Source organism: Fopius arisanus, unplaced genomic scaffold (assembly GCF_000806365.1).
Source record: "Fopius arisanus strain USDA-PBARC FA_bdor unplaced genomic scaffold, ASM80636v1 scaffold00070, whole genome shotgun sequence".
In the NCBI taxonomy this organism is placed as follows: Eukaryota; Metazoa; Arthropoda; class Insecta; order Hymenoptera; family Braconidae; genus Fopius; species Fopius arisanus.
Genome location: NW_011887809.1, coordinates 640,594 through 658,465, shown reverse-complemented (window position 1 = coordinate 658,465; position 17,872 = coordinate 640,594). Strand labels below are relative to the sequence as shown.

The following is a 17,872-nucleotide window of genomic DNA, read 5'->3' as shown; positions in this document are numbered from 1 at the left end:
GAGTCAACAATTAATTTCACCTTTGTCTGTAAAAACCAACAAGTGTTCTCGTAACTCGTGTATTTATCATTCCACATCAGGTAAGTCTTACATAATTTACATAATACTGATAGAATATACGAATCGGTACAAAAATAGTTGAAGCGCTTAAATGAATCTCGGCAAAAAATGGGAAGGACACGGAGGAATAATATTCGTGTGTAATCGATGGAAGTTAAGAAATTTGCATTTCAATTAGCTGATACAATTATGAAAATAGCAATTAATTGGAAAAAAATTATTTCACGTAATTCACTCGCGTACATCACTAGGTAATTCATTATTTTGCTATCACGGAATTATGGAAAATATTTGTAATGAGGAAGCTGAGAGTAGTTTGTGCGCTGTGACATGGTGATCAGTACCGGACGAATGTCATTGCATTAATTGGGCACTGAATTACTGTGGAATTGACGCAATTCGAGTGCAATTACCGGAAATACACTTATCATCCAGTCTTTTGAGTACTTCTTTGATTAACTGCAATCTCGAAGAGTAGATTATTCATATGGGACTAGATGGCTGACTTTCTAGGTGCATTAGCGCCTTCTTGCTGTTCTCCACGAATTCCTAATGGATATCGATTGATAATTTAACCATTTGTCCAAGTGCACTTGGCGTTCAATTAAAGACTATTATCAACTCACCATCAGACCACGGCTCATGAAATACGGACGATTAATTCCGTCGTTCCTGGCGCAATCCTCGCAGAAGCAAAGGAAAATCGTGTCGATGATCATCTGAGGAGTTGATGGGTTAATTTTGAAAGGGTTTGGGAATTATTTGAATAATTTGTTACCTCGTAGATGGAAATGAAACAGTGGGCGACGAGGAAGGCGAACACTCCAGCGATGGCTATCGGCACCCAGGGATGATGCAGTCCCTCTTTTTTCTGGAAGAGATGAGGTTGAGAAATCGGGGAAAATTTATTTTTCCCAATAAATTGATAAAAGACGATCAAATTAGAGATCATTATATTTCCATTCAATTTTCTGGCTCAAATCAATTTCGTTGGCATAAATATGTCGTCGAAGGGTCGGATAATTTGGTTTCTATAGGGCAAGTCGAATTTTCATGCTTTTGATCGTCAGGAGCGGAAAAAAAGTCTTAAGAAGCAGCTACACCACTTTCTGCAACCTAAACACTTCGAGATTTCACATCCTCCGGAGACGAAATTATACAATTCTTTTCCACTATCTATTCAGAAAAATCTGTCATATGGATAGCGAAAGAACGTCTCCTCGGGAGAAACTCCTGACGAACAGAAATTACACGAGTGAATTTTTTCTACGACTTTCATGATTTATTGGTACAATGTTGAATACATTTTCCGTTGCAGCACGCGGATGAGTTCTTGATGGAATCGAGAATATAAAAAATTCATAGTACCCAATAATCGAATTCGTAATAAAAATAAATGAAATGAACAAATTTTTGAAATTTTCTGAAATTGATAAATCGAGTAGTATTTTTTGAATGGACTCACCTGTATAAGATAAACTCCACAGAGAACAGTGAGAGCAACAACGAGTACCTTTCCCAAAAATAGGACGAAATCTCCAATGGTATTGATAGCAGCTACCCTCAAAATATTATCAGAGAGTGCACGAAATGCTTTTTTTCCACCGGTGCAAAAACTGCATCCGTAAATTGCTGTGGAAGCCCCCGAAAAAAAAATCCACTGTTTATCTACCTCCTGAATATTCATACAAGCGATAGTGAATAATGGCTAAAAAATACGAACCAGTCTCGATATAAGCGTTTCTCGTGAGAAATTTGAGACAACACTCAAAGCACCATATGCACCCCTGACAGCACCATAGAATTCCATGAACACAGTTATTATCATATCCCTTCAGTCTATTCTGAATGAATGCTACGATGGCACGGAGTAATCTCACAATACCAATGATCATGGCACCGAATGCCACTGTACCCAGATGAAATCGCAGCAAACAGCATGTACTGCGTGTCACTGGCAGTGACAGTCGTTTTTTATCCCTGCAAAAATGCCCATTTAAATCCCTCAAAAATTGACCAATTCATTTTTACGACTAAAAAATATACGTAGACCGCTATTTTCATCTCACCTCGTGAAAAACCATCGGGCTACAGCACCCGCTACCACAATGTGTTGACAGCCGAGATAAAATTCAGCCATTACGAAGTACAGAAAGAGATTGTACCACCTGGCAGTCTAAACAAAACATCAATTTTCATTACAACTATCCCCTACCCAGAGATGAGGCATCAAAATTATTTAACAAATGCTATATTTATTATTTTATTTTTATCACTCGAGGGCTGATAAATGAAATTCTTCCCTTTCTTTTCGTTCTCGAACTCGGAGGAGTCACTGAGAGAGCAATCGTTAGCGCAGAAATAAATTTTATCATTTTTAATAATTTATATTTCCCGTGGAGCCCGAAAGGCAGGAAATTATATTTATGGCGCGTGCATAATAATTCAGATCGCCGGAAATTATTCGTTCTTATAACCCAAGAAACTATTCGGTTACCTATCGAAATAATACAAGCCAGACTATGACCTAAAAAATCCGAGCAAAAATAGTGCAGCTAAAAATATTGAAAAATACTTGGAGAAATTCCTGCTAAAATAAATGAGGCCAACAATATTTCGCCAGTATAATACTCCCGCGCACTAAACAATTGGCATTTCTAGAAATAGTAAAATTAACAATTGCCACCCACTTTCATCATGATTTTGCCACCCGCGGGACAAATTCATGGATTATTTTCGCCCACGTCCCAGATATGACCTGGAAATAATTTCCATAACAAACTCACCACAAGTACTGCATCCTTCTTATAATGCAGATGATTCTTCCTATTTTTGTAGAGTTCCCCAGCGCTCTCGATCCAGAGTACACAGTAAGCCCAAGCAACAAAGGATAAACCAATGAGAAGATACGTCTGCAATAAATTTGCCCGAGTTGAAAAAAAAAAACGATAAAAAGGAGCATGAAAAATATCCCTTGAAATATCGACGGAAAAGTTGTCGGTAAAGTTTGAGCTTCTGAAAAATACTCACGTAAATGGGTTGAAGAAGTAACGCTGGCATCGAATAAACGGCTTTACCGGCTTCTCGAAAGAGTTGCACCACAAGAGCTATTCTTTTTCTCATAACGAGAACAACTAGTATCGTGACGACAGCAACAATTGTCATGAGAATAGCATAAATGAGATACGGCGTTACACTGGAATCGTCCACATGTATTTTACCCGTTTTAACAGCTTTATTCTCCTGATACCAAGCGAACCTGCGATATTGTACGAGTGGTTACGTTTAATAATCGTTGCTTGCCACTGAATTATTAAGCAAAGTGGAAGAAAGGAAATTGCATTACCAGAGATAAATTGTTCCCCCGATGGAGACGACAACTGAGCCACTGAGAACGATGTAAATTACGTACGATACGATGTATCGGAAAGCTATCAGAATACCGAGGGATATTGCTGTGGGTAAGTACCGGAATTATTTAGTGAATTGCTAAGAATTGTCATGAATACACTGGAGGAGTACTGAATAAATTACCTAGAGCAATTAGCAGGAGATAGATTAATTCACGCCAAGCGATGTTAAGATCGCTAGATGCTTCCTGCATAAATCAATACTATTATTTAAAACTGCGCTCATAATTTTAATTCTCATTAAATTCATTCAATATCAATCGTAATTCACTCGTCATTCTTACGTTAAAAAAACTCTCCAATCCCAGAGTTTTCAATACCGAATTAGCACTGGTTGATACCTTTTTTGGGATGCAACGGTTGAGGAACTGGATCCTGTGAATTGGCAAACAAAAAAATATTCAGTATTGGTTCTCCGAGTTGTTTTTGTTTAAATATTATTCTAGCGATAATACTGTTCCGAGTACTGAACCGATATCGAGGATTCGATCTTAACAGCGGTCACAGGTAAATATGAATTTGAAGATGGAGTTAACAGGAATCGATTTTATATGCGACTGGGAATAAAGTGAAATTTTATTGCGAGTTTAGGACTCGTTGACCGTCAATACCTGATGGATTAATAATTAATTTGATTTGGTAATTTGACAGTCGATACACAATCCAAGAATATATCGATCGAAATCCCCATGATATCGATGCTGCTATCGATTCGATATCAATCGTCAGACAATTTGAATTTGCGATTGAATTAATTTCTTTTTTTTTTTAATGAGTTGAGAGGAAAAATTGGAGACTCGGTAAAATTTACGAGAGGGGAAAAGTGCAGGACTTGATGAGAAATACTCACTGGTCACCGAAGCTACTGCAATTTGACACACACATCCGGCTTTTGACACCATTGGCACCCACTGTCACATGGAGATACTTTCGATCTCTCATGTCAGCGCCTTTGCAACTGAATTCGGGATTTGTCTCGGATGGTGTAATACGTCCGCAGACGTTGGCACAATCGTCATATCCATTTACCACACGGTGGGGATCACCTCGCCTGATGGCAGTGGTCATGAAGAATCCCTGTTTGAATGTTATCAATGTCGGTTTATTTTATTTTATATCGGTGCACGTCAGTACTTACAAATCCACCGACGAGCACGATGAGAATAATGAGTGCAGCGAGATCAGTGCACGATCTGTCCTGGGTAAAAACTTTTTCATCCTGTCCCAGTGATGGCTCCTCCTGATCAGACGTCTGGAAGACGAAAGTTTAGCTCTTGATTAATTGAGGATTTATGGTGTTGAGATTACTCCGGGTGGAGTTACGACGAATGGCTCTTGAATATTTCATTGAAAACCACTGAGTCAACGGACTTTCGAGTATCTCCACCGTTTTACTCTTGTGAAGCAGCTGCTGGATAAATACCCATTGAATTTCTAATATTAATTATCGGGAATGAACTTCAAGTCAATATTTCGATAGCTCCGTATTTTAAAGGGGGAGGGTCAGGTTGACAATAAATTGGGGATGGTTTACACTCTTTCTGCAGAAATTTATTTTTTCTTTCATTTGGAGGAGAAACTCACGATTGATGTGAAAAATATAACGTTTTGTAGTTTGTCATTGTTTAATGACTCGTGAAGTTTCAAGGCGGACTATTTTCCTGTTTTTTTTTTTTCTTTGAACTTTCAAAAAGAAATTATCGCACCACCAATAAACTTCGTGAGCCACTGAATAATTTTAAAACGCAAGAACATTCATTTTTATTCTATCAATTTTATATCTGATGATTGAATAAAATAAATTAAAATAATTTAATAAAAATGATTCAACAAAAAAAATGGGTGAAAGCGGGTGGAATATCCTTGAATAAAAAAATGTGATTGAATGATTACAGTTGAATTTTCTAGTTGCCCCGCATTTCGATTTTTTAATATTTTTATGGTCAATTATTCGAGGAAGATGAGGGATTCTTTTTTATTTTATCAGATTAATTAATCTGCTATGGTCACGAGTATATGGACTGCTGGGAATTACTCTCAAAACATCCAGTAAAAGCTTTTGACATTTTGTACGACTCGTTTTTATTAAACTCCCATATATTCGGTCATGGGAGGAACAGTTTATTGTTTGAAAATTCATAAAAAAGAAAGCAAATTCGATATTCCAATAGTATCGGACACTCACTCTATAAATAATTATTTAAAACATTCACAACAATGTAAATTTCAAACGGAATAGAAATATAAACCCCAAAGAGAGAATTAGAATTTTATTTCAGATATTTTCATATACTGGTAAATAAGAGACGTATATACTAACATACATGTGCATGCACATCCCCAATCTATATATTAGAGAATGCATTCATTGCCAAAATTCATCCGATAAATACGCGGATACAATCATCAGAAATTTCCACATGAACCCTGAGAAAAAAATTTATTTCTGCCAAATAAATGCTAACAATAAAACAAAAATATAACATATGAAATTCCGGCAAAAATTGTTAATACTGAAATTGAATGGAGTATGGACTGTTGTAAATGTTTATTAATAAAAAAAATGAATTACCCCAGGCTCAACCTTGGAGCCGTCATCGACACACCCGCAGCAGGCCATCCTGGATATGAGGAGTGATCTCCTGATCCTGGATACCCCAAGACAATCAGGTATGTTCTTATCAGGCCTCCTCTCAGTGGCACATCTAGTCTCGTTATCCACTCCTAAAATCCATCAAGCATAAGTTTCCCATAAATACCAATATACACCCCTGTCATTCACCCCGAAGACGCTGGAATGCTATCCAGCATCTGGGGAATAGCAAATTGCCAGTCTCCATGTCTAGACAAACTAATTGATCTGTAATTACTTCCGACGTAATCGATTCCACGACACATACCCCATTCCACCTATCTCCATCATCCCCTTCTAGGGATTTTCCGAATGCGATTACGTTTGAGGGTTTATCCTGTGGGTAAACTCATAACCGGGCATGAAAATACAAAGCTGGAAAATACAAAGCTGGAGTTTCTCGTCTAGTGACCGACGATCGATTGAACATCGAACAAACCGTCTCGCATACAGACAACACGCGATTCTCCACCCGCGTGACTCTTCCACATAGCAACGCTCCATTATTATGCTTTTTATCCTTCCATCGTGGCATTTTTTTTTTTTTTCACTTTTCCTTCTTTTTTTGTTCAGGAGTTTTCCTCCTGCCTCTGGTGTATATCGACATCGATGTGTGGAGAATTGCAATGTCACTCGTCTGCAATGAAACACGACTCTCGATACGTATTATCTCTGTCACGAAATCCCTGGATCGCTCATAATGCATAATCCCGGCGTTATGAACGGAAGAATGTGATTTGTGGCGTGCCTCGCTGAACTATCAGATTCCACAAAAAGTTGTAATATTAAATTTTTCACGAGCGAAACAAAAATAGAAGAACTGGGCTGCGAAATTCCCTGGTGTGTTTCTCTTTCCATTTTTATTGGGGGAAGTCAGATAAGTTGGAAGTAATATTTTTCGTAGAAATTGATTTTTAGGAACAACGCGTCGTTTTATGATAAAATATCAAAAAAGTGTTTTTTCAGATTATTGAATTTCTTATGAAAAAGGTATCTTGGTATTTCCTCTTAAAGTCGATTGTTTTTCAGATTAATCGCCGACAGCAGATGCACTGATAAAACTTGAACTCTTTGCTTAATCGCACTTGGAAGAGCTACATCGATCTCCACTTCTGGCTCTATTTCATGGATGCTGACTCCAAGGACCAGTCTGGATCCTTTATAACTGATATTCTCATCCCAGTTCGCTCCATCATTTGTCTGTATTACTCGACCACAACTCGGTCACAGGAATAACCACTTCACCAAGAGCAAACTCAGTCTAAACAGTTTTACGATCTCTTCACCAGCGTTACATTATCGAGATTGATTTTTAAATGGGACTTCGTTGAAAATTCCAATGTTTACGATATTGGGAGTAAAAAAAAATTGAATAAAATCCTTCTGTGAATTTTAATCAATGCCAATTAAGGTTCATGCTAAAAAGGTACCAATGGACCCCAGGACTACTCTCCGATTTGTTTTGATCCCTAGAATCCCTTTTACTAGCTACAAAGACTTCTTCCCTTAAAAAAAACAAGCATTTAAAATTTTATTTCGTATTCAATCGCCAACTTTGTATTTTTTACTACCCCCAGGGCTCCTCCCTACCTAGAATAGCTCATTTATATCAGTATTTCCAATCTGACAATAGTCCGCTATTTATTGACCCCGGGACTCTTTCTCGATTTATTTTTTCACTCAAGACCTTTTCTCCAGCGAAATAACCCCCAGAGATTTAGCCCCACATTGTGAGAAGCATTTATATTTCATTCCATTTTATTTTCAATCTCATAAACAATTCTGTATTCCCTAATAACCCCAGGAACTCTTATCGGTTCATTTTTCTTAAAACTCCTCAGACCTCTCACCCCAAAAAAATATTTATTATTTATCCACAATTTTATTTTCAACGACAAACAAAATGAGAGAACAATATCAGGAAAGCGTAATTTGGAAAAGATTCCGCAAAAGTTGCGGTATTAAATTTTTTTTCTTAGTGAAATAAAACGCGAAGCTCTGTCGAACTCGCGGAATTCGCGGAATTCGCGGATTTAATTTTTATTTTCATTCCACCACCGCAACTCTTTCATTTTTATTCGGTATTTATCGTGGGGGTGAGGGGGTTGATGGATTGCGGTTAAACTTTTCGCCGGGAGCTCCACCTGAATTTCGTCTAGACACCTCAATCTTCATCCTCATTACCACGAGCTCTGTTGCTCCCAGGCGATGACGTAAAAATTAGCAAAATATATCTCACAACAAAGTGTAACATCGATTAGAGTCTCGGTATTATTTCTCGAGTGTTAATGAACAATCCGAATGAATCTATAGAGTCAAGGCCTTCTGGAGTGCACAACCGAGTGCCTCCAAATGACTCATCAAGTATTTTTCCCCTTGTTTTGCCATTTTTTTTATTTTTTTTTCCATTTTTTTTTGTCCCTCGACATTTGTCCTCCTTCCACCATTGTCTCATCCGCGGATGCGTCACGCGATTCGAATAGCGGTAAGTCGAGGACAATTTCACGAATGCTAATTTCAATGCTGCATGTGGACATACGTCAATCTGATATTCCGATGGTTTCGAGTCGATGACCCTTCGGGGAGGGCTTTCACCAATGTATTGCAAAAAAATTTTCCGATGGATTCATTAAATTTGGAAAATGCATCCAATTCTGATAAATTTTTCGTCGGATTCACAATAAAAAATCGACTCCACATTTCATCATTATTTAATGACTCACAAAATTCGGTGTAATTAATTATAATTTTTATTAAAGCTTTTATCGACTAATTATAATTTTAATAGTAATTTTCATGAATTTTTCCTGAAAAATTTTTTTAAGGATTGATTTATCTGGTTAAATAAAATTGATTTGTTGAATTCGAATTTCATCGAATGGTAATCATAAAAAAATAATAATCAGTGGAATAATTATATTTTGAAGCGATATGAATAATTATTATCCAAACACAATGAAAATCGTGAGTAAATTGCTGAATGGGAAGATTTCGATAAAAATAACCACTTGTTATTTAGTCAATGAATCCTCACCAACAATAATTATTTTCCCCCCCTCACCCCATCAATCATCCCCCAAAACTTTTTACCTAATTCACCCCTTTACTTCCCCTTTCCGGCTGTTTCATGGTCATAAAAATGGTGCACCGAGTGCAAGCCATCAGTTAAATTACCCCCGGGGGCACTCGACTTGTATTTTAATCAAGGATCGGGATCGCTTTGACACACATCCCTCAAGTATACCACCGAGCAATCCAAGACCCATAAAGTGGGTTAGCCATGTCCTCAAATTCAACGGGGGTAAACACTGGGCGGTGGGTGAAAATATTGTGTAATTGTTAAAAATAGGGGGTAGTTTACAGGTAAAAAGTCAAGAATGGAAGACGTAAAAAAGGTGGAGTCCTCTCGTGACGGTGTTATTACCCCAGGTTTGCAATAATTTTCGTAATCGTCTGAGCACGCAATACAGTTCTTTGGGAAAAAGTGGAATACATATGTTGAGCAATGAGGGTTAAAAAAAAAAAATTACACTGACGTGCAGTCGTGGGGAACACACCGGATTGTTTTTTTTTTTTCAGACGAAATTCCCTCGGAACAATTCTCCAGTGACCTTGAGCCAAATCCAATAAATAGATGGAGAAACCTTGAAGTTGGACGACTTTTTTGAGAATTCAGTCACGTTCATCGGTCTGTACTGATTGAGATATTTTTTTTTTCATGGGTTTTTAGTTCTGCAGTGCAGGAGGAGAAATACTGAGTGATTCAGTCATCGGGTGATTATTTGGTCATTTTATTTTCAGGTGTTTCCCTCGGCAATCGGGGTAATGAGGGATTAATTGGGGATTGATGAATAAGTCAGTGCTCTTCAGCGTCTATCAACAAGTCTTTAAATACTTGGGGATCGTCAAGCACCTTTCACTCAGGGGTTGCAGGGGTAATTGGAAAATCATATTATCCGTTATGTGATTAAGTGTATACCGATTCAGGAAATTGGATAATTGAGGATATCATTTGAGTGACGAATTTCATTCTGTAGTTTTAATCAGTCATGTTAATTATGTATTATCCATTTGCTTGAACAATTGACAATTCCCATTAGTGAAGCTAATGTGGAATAACTCATTAATTTTATACTATTATTTGGGTATTTTCAATGTTTATCGAATTTATTACAGACATTTTTTAATTTAATGATTTTATTTATGTCGATTATTGATTTTTACGAAATTAACACTTTTACAATTTACAATTTTATATAAACACGATTTTCGCGCAATTTTTATCGATTGTTAGATAATTTTAATAAACAAATTTGAATATTTTAGTCGATGCAAAAATTCGGCAGTCATTTCCCACAAGTATAAAAATCCAAAAGAAAAGTCGTGAATTTAAATGAAAAAACTTTCAGTATATCGATTGAAAAATATTCCTGCATCGATGACTCACCAGTCGCCATGACGTATCCCCAGAAAAATTCTTCGAGTTTTATTCCCCGGGATAAATCCAAATGCGGGAAAGACCCGAGAGTCAAATCACCAAGAGTTAAACCACTGATAAAAATAAATAATCCACCGATTAACAAACCCTTACGCTCACACCTCACAACTCGTTAAACACTAAAAAATAATGGGAGAATAATGGAAAGCGTTACAACTTTCCGAGCACTGGAGTGCGTCCTCATGGGTTTTGTACCTGAGGAGCTCTCAGTAAAAACTAAGTACAGCTGTTGGTAGACTAAAAATGGGGGATCGAAAAAGCCAAGACCACCTGCCATTTCCAGAGCCTAAACAATCCACAACGACCCCCATGACAACAGAGGCCGTTAACAACTCACAAAAATATCCTCCCCATCCCTCCGAGGAATTTTATTAGTATCGCCATAGCTTTGACACCCCCACGTCCCGAATGACCACTTACTTGTTATTCTTACCTCATCCACCCCCTATTTCTCCTTAATTGAATTACATTTCTCCATCAGATTTTTTTTCATTTCTCTCACTTCTATTGAAATACGAAATATTAACAAATGAGAAAAACTTTTACCGAGTTGAATTTTATTTTCCTCGCTTCGCATTCACTTTTTATCCATTTTTTTATTCTCATCGCTACCCCCGGGTCTCGTCGGCTTTTCTTTTTTCCACGGAGATTGAAGAATAAGCAGCTGGAGTACAAACTTTAAACACAAAGTTCTGTAACGGCATTCAGGAGTAGTTATTAGACTCGATCAACATAGTAAAATGAAATGGTCTATGGATAATTCGAAGAAAACTCGTTAAAATCGCCTTTTGGGAGACCCCCCACCTCCACGGCATTTCTACTTCTCTTACCGAACTTTCTTAATTACTATCTACTCGGGAACTTCAGGTGAAAATTCAAAGAGTATTTATGAATTAATTGAAAAAGCAGAGACACACCGGAGATGGGAAATTCATTTTTCAACGCGAGAAGCGATTTCAGGAATTTTTGTAACGATTTTTATCGTTTAATTTTTTTATTTGTCTAAGAAAAATTATTTTTTTATCAGTAAATATACTCAAGACAATAAATACCTGGAATCCTCGCGTAAAAGCTCCATTTAAATTTACAAACGAATTTGCCAGGGAATTTGGGTGATAATGAATTCAGTGTTTTAATTACAGATTTATCGCGGAAGTTAGAGGTTTAACGTTAAAACGTTGGAGGACTTTTTTGTAGCTGAGAAAATTCCTGACAAAAAAGATCTGATGGTGTTTTTTCGAAAATCAAGAGGCTTTGGAATTAAGTGGTATTTAAACGAATGATAAAATTCGTATCATCTCATTTGATCTCTTTGCAGTGGAATTTCATGGGCGGAGATAATTAGATTTAACTGGAATACATTTAGTAATGATTTCTAAAGGCACTGGAATGACAATTTTAATTCTGACACTTCAGCATTTTTTGAAGAAACTATCGTTCTGGGATATTTTCCACTGACACGCGAATCCCTGAAAACCGGTAATTTTCTTCTAGTGGAAAAATCACTAAATTTAACGAACGATTTTGCAAAGTGTCACTAAAAATGATTGGATCACTGAAACCCAGAGGCATTCCCCGGAAAACTAAAAACGCTCACTTCTTAGTAATTCCCTAGTTTAATTTTCATCTATTCCGATAATAGTTACGAATTTTCCATAGATCAGTGATATTTAACTATTTTTAAATATTGCATCAGTTAAATATACGTTTCCTCAAATTTACAACTGAAAATAACAGACAACTCTTTTCGCGCCTCATGAATAATGCGCAAACAATCAATATTCCACCCTAAGAATAATTCATAAAATCGAATTACATTTTTCTACTTCGCAATCCGCAATGAACAACTAAACAATTCTAATTATGAGTTTATAAAAAAATTAAAAATTCATTAATTCATTATGATAAAGGAAATGAATGAAAAATTTTATCCAGAAATAATATTTTAATCTGTAATATTATTTGTTATTGTTTTTTGAGGTAATATTTATAGTTGTGTTATTTCAACGGGTAACCAAAATTTCGCCTGCACTTCCGTAATCAGTAAACACGAACATGAACTCCGTAATTCCACCGGATATTACCGTACACTGAACCTCGAACTATTTCACCTGCCAGTGAATCTTCCAAAAGCCTCGACAACAAAAATAGTCAATCCCTACTACTCACACCTCCACTTGACTATCCCATTACCCGTCATTACGACAATGAAATATTCCTCGAGCACGGAAAACGCCCTGCCGAGTAAAAAACACGAGTAATTATACCCTAGAAGAAAAAAAAAGGTGGAGGAGTGGCGGAGTGAAAAAAAAATGAAAATGTAATAAAAATTCATACACGAGTGGAGAGAATTGTTTCCATTTGAGAGATTGGGTTATCCTCCCCGAAAATTTAACCCGCTGAATTTTCTCAGCATCTCACCCACAAATTATTCACACTCTTATTCTCCACCTCGGTACTTGAGAATGCGTTTCTATGGACACAATGAGGTCATCGTACTCTCGTGTTTTCCCCAACCATCTTGAATTGCAATTCACGTGTGAGTACGTATAGATATAAATTGTGGGGTATCCAACAAAGAAGTGAGTTTAGTTTGTCCATAGTCACACTTGGGGCCATGGAATGGATGTGGAGAATTGGCCTTCTCGGGTTTGTGAAGGAGAGGAGAAAAAGGGGGACCGTTGAAACGTCGGGGATAGAGGAGAGGAGTTTCACGTTGAAGAAAAAAAAAAATAATAAAAGTGAGACCTTCATGGTTAAGAGAGATACTCACTCGAGCAAGACTCCCCTTTTCTTTATTACCGGGACGCATTCTTATGGGGTTGCGTTGCCCCCTTTGAGATCGTTAAACCTACCCAACTCACTACGTTCAATGGCTTTACCCGCGATTAATCTTATCTTTTGTATCACCTCTTACCGATAATGAAAGATGTCTGACAAGTTTAAAGAACTCGGCTCATATTCGAGTTGTGTCACAAGTTCATATCCGGTGGGATGGAAATAAAGATAAGATAAAAATAGAGATTATTCAACTCGCGAGTAATCCGCGAACAATTCGCGAACAATTGGCGAACAATAGGTGAACAATAGGCGAACAATTGGCTAACAATTGTCAATGACATTATTATCTCAAAAGATTTAATTTCCAGAGCTCCTTGATCCTGGATTTACCCAATTAATCCTCACCTCGCGCTCCGACTTTTAATCCTCCGGTCAGTGGCCACTTCTCCTGGGGTAATTTACAGGTCAATTGTAATTATGAAGGGATTTTGGGTTTTTATTAATTATTTTATTTGGGATACGTCGTCCACGGGGCACTCGGCATAACTGAATCCGCACGACTGAAAGTAGTGCGAGGTGGACGGTGTGTACACGGTGTATAGTGTGCACCGAGGATAACTCGGTACTATGGTACTCGTCGATTTACTACACTCACTCAGTTACACTGGAGAACTCCTCGGTATGCCGTTACCGAGACCTCAAAAATCCTTCTGTACGTACAGTATTAAGTACACCATAATCTGGTGCAAGTACGTTAGGGGACGCACCCAAAGTTGCAATTGCACTTTCTCGTTTTTTTTTTTTCAAGGCCATGAAAAGACAAATAATTCTTTACAACAGACCTAAGGCTTCAACTCAATAACGATGATAAATCCCTTTTTAAAAAAAAGGATGTAACATGTATTTAAAAAATCCAGTGAAGGAATAACCGATTTTTATCGAACATCAGGTACATCATGTCTTTTTATTTTCTGTATTTATTTTCTTTTCGTTTTTTATGAAGATATCTCTGAATATTGGAAATATTTACTGGACAATATGAATAAAAAATATGGGTAAGAATATAAACATGTTCGGATAGGTTGAGGTTTTACAGTTTTTATAAAAATTTTATTGGGATGAAGAAAATAATTCGTATATTTCTTGGAATGTAAAGTGGTATCAACTGTGTGCAGAATTTTTTATGCTGCAGGTGATGCCCTAGAATATCACGGAAGAAATGGTTATTTAATATTTCTGTGTGACCCGTGAATTAAGTTAATTCACTTGATTAATTAATTCAGTAATTGCTGATTCAACGTATTAATTAATATATATGAAACTAAAATGGAAAAATGATATTGGGGGATTGAATGAAATTTGAAGAGAGTATGAGGGATCATTTGCTGATAATTATTGAGGAAATTTATACAAGGTCATCGTCAACATGACCACTCTCTGTAGCAATATAACTGGCATTACGGAAACCTCGACTAAATCGCTGGGAAATGACTCAGCCGGAAAAATCCGATTTGAGAAAAATAAATACTTCAAGTAAATCGATCCCCGGTAATTTCTTCTTTCACGCTCAGCAATCGGTTAATGCTGACCCGGAAAAATTCACTGAAAAATTTTCTGCGAACTACAAAAAATTCTTGCGAAATCCTATTAAAAAAACAATATGTCTCTTATAAATATTCGCCTAGTCCGCAACAAAATCAAATACCTTTCCCCAGAAAATTCAACAAAATTCTTTCACTTGTGTAATTTTTTCTGATTTTTTAATCAGTGCTCAGTACACTTGAATTATTCGGGTTTATCTCCGCGGACCGAGAAGATTAGTCACTTAGAATCAGAAAGCCTCTCTCCATGCGTCATTGCATTCGCGGTATTAAGTCCTTGAAAAAATTATTACTCCACTGAAATCCCCTGTTAAACGAATTTACTCGAGGGAATAATTTAAATTGTCAATTTTTCAACAGCAGTTCCGCATTTATTTCTCTTAATTAGACGTGCTGGTCTGAAATCATTTTTTTGCGTAATTGCATTCGTTGTTTTGGATTATAATTTTATTGGAATATTGAATTGAATATTTTCCGTTGAATGAGTGTAATTTTTTTCATCATTATCACTTCCATTTTTTGTTAGAATTACTTATTCATCATTGATTATGTTGTTACGTCAGGCGAATGCGCCGATCGATTACGAATTTTTTTGTTCAATGGATTCTGATCGGTGCACCTCGGTCTTCCGATAAACGTACGTTTAATTGATGGAATTACTCGTGTGGAAAAATACACATGCCGGACCAATTCTGCAGACTTCTCGCCTCTGAATTGAAAATTAGAGCTTTCAATTAAGAGATCTTTTCCGGTTGTTTGATCATTCAATGTCTGCATGTGATAACCCATTCAAGAATGTTCCGCCCCCTTTTAAAAAAATGCCGTCTATCAAATTTCTTCGACAAATCATTGACGGGATAATTGACGTGCGAAAATAGACGGTTTGATCGTTCAATCAAGAAATTCCATCGGAAAACTCGTTTGAGTTTTCCGATCTTTTTATGGGGTTTCCATCTTGAAAGTAAAATAACCCGAAGGTTTTGGCTTGCACTTCCAGTGACGTAAATTATCTCCAAAAGGAGATATTTTACCTCCCCTGGGAATTTCCCGGTGAAATCACTTTCTTTGTCCGGACACGAAAAAATGAATGACAAGTGAGTGATAAATGGAAGACTGACTGAATAGAAAAGCTCCCGACATTTCCGGAATATTGCCGCTGTTTCCGTTCAATCGTGGATTGTTCAAACGGAAACAAATGGTCTTATCTCCTTATCTCAAACCTTTTCTCGGCAGCTCCAGACGGTAATCTTATTTCGAAAAAAATCATCTTCCATTCAATATTGCGCTGTTTCATCCCTGGAATTCCAATTTTCTTCTTTAAAGCTCAACGAGAATTTATCGAACGTATTACTATCCTCGGAACTCAACAAATTTATTTATTTATTTATTTATCTATTTATTTATTTATTCATTTATTTATTCATTCATTTATTTATTTATCTATTTATTTATTTATTTATCCGTGCTGTTCCTTCCCCGAGATACAGAAAAGTTTTTCCGCAGAATTCAATCAGAAAATTAACTTCAGAAATTATTTATAATTAATATTAAATCATTTCTTCTGTTTTTCAAACAAAAAAAAAAACAATACAACTCTGAACAATTAAACTTTGAGAAAAGTTATCCGGTAATTCAATTTATTTTCTCGGAACTCCGTCTACTTTTACGGTGAATTAAAAAATTAAGATCGCATTCTCAAATTGTAATTTTCTCGATTCAATTGCATTTCGATAAAAAAAAACGTAAAACCTCAGAATTTCCTGCATGATACTCCTATATCCAATATTTCCAAAAAATGTAACGAGAAATTTCAGGGAAAAATTAAGGGAGTGTAGCCTAGCCCTAGGGTTTCGCTATTTTTCTGATTAAACTGCGATTTTTTTTGTTTTCCCTCCGAAAAATTTCAATTACTCTCATACAACAATGGCCATTATATATTTTAAAATTCTCAAAAGATCGGTGGCCTATCCCAAAGTGTGAACACGTGCCAGATAACGAACAAAACCTCAAGGTCATCCGCGCATTAAAATAAAAAGATAAATGCCGCGAGTTTTTGATTTGTCGATGTGACACAAAATTCTTTAAACATTGTATTTTACCTCCAACTCGACTCCACAGCTGTCTCCTCTTCCTGAATAAATAAACAACCGGATTTTAACGAAGCACCCGTCAATCTAGGGGATTTCAACCCCCACAGCATCACCCCGGGAAAACGTCGATATCGCGTCACTTCATCAGCCCTCGACTTGCCGAAAAAAATACACCCCTATTAAATTATTAAATTCCCAATGAAATTTTTTTTCGAGAATGAAACTCCGTCGTCTTGCGAATGTGAGTTTCGCAATAACTGGTCTCTATCGCTGGTGCAAGGATGACGGATATAAAACCGTCCAGAGAGATCTCAAAACCTCCGAAGCGCCACAAGGTGGAGGTACCCCCAAGTTTTCCATCGCGGGAACATTTAAAAATTCAAATCTTCAATTGCCTGAACATTTATTCTTACCCGCCATTCCGTCCAGGAGTCGTCTGGAGACTTGGAAAAATATAGAATGATGAAAATTCATCAATTCATTATCAATTCATTATCAATTCATTATGAAAATTCACCTCAGCTCCTGATCAGGTACTGAACCAATCTGAAATTAATTACAATTAAATGATAATTAAATTATAACAAAAATGGCTTACCTGAGCTGTGAGCTGAATCCTCACTCTCCATTAAAATACTCGATAACTCCAATCAGGCACTGACTGATAACTGATCAGGCATGCAAGATTTTTCCACGATAAATTAAATCGTGAGTGTTGCTATTTTCAAGAATGATGCTCGTCATGTTTCTATTTTATTCGCCACCTTTTCAGTGTGCGCCGGAGGATATGTGTCATGTCC

General features: G+C 36.7%; 1 protein-coding gene across 2 annotated transcripts; it reads right to left on the bottom strand.

Annotated features, from left to right (window-relative positions):
- Positions 1 to 43: 43 nt before the first annotated feature.
- LOC105269526 (choline transporter-like protein 1) lies at positions 44 to 17,347 on the bottom strand. Of its 2 annotated transcripts, none has more exons than XM_011309852.1 (15): positions 17,082 to 17,347; positions 6,043 to 6,194; positions 4,609 to 4,722; positions 4,321 to 4,547; positions 3,755 to 3,845; positions 3,595 to 3,658; positions 3,407 to 3,515; positions 3,091 to 3,319; positions 2,847 to 2,972; positions 2,130 to 2,236; positions 1,784 to 2,040; positions 1,526 to 1,692; positions 839 to 931; positions 687 to 779; positions 44 to 609 (listed from the first exon to the last, which is right to left on the bottom strand). In XM_011309852.1, the coding sequence occupies exons 2-15, from the start codon at positions 6,088 to 6,090 to the stop codon at positions 544 to 546; spliced, it is 1,791 nt and encodes a 596-aa protein (XP_011308154.1). In that variant the 5' UTR covers positions 6,091 to 6,194; positions 17,082 to 17,347; the 3' UTR covers positions 44 to 543. The 2 variants fall into 2 exon arrangements, with proteins under 2 accessions (XP_011308154.1, XP_011308155.1); XM_011309853.1 differs by lacking the exon at positions 17,082 to 17,347 and adding an exon at positions 13,787 to 13,955.
- Between the last annotated feature and the right edge of the window lie 525 nt (positions 17,348 to 17,872).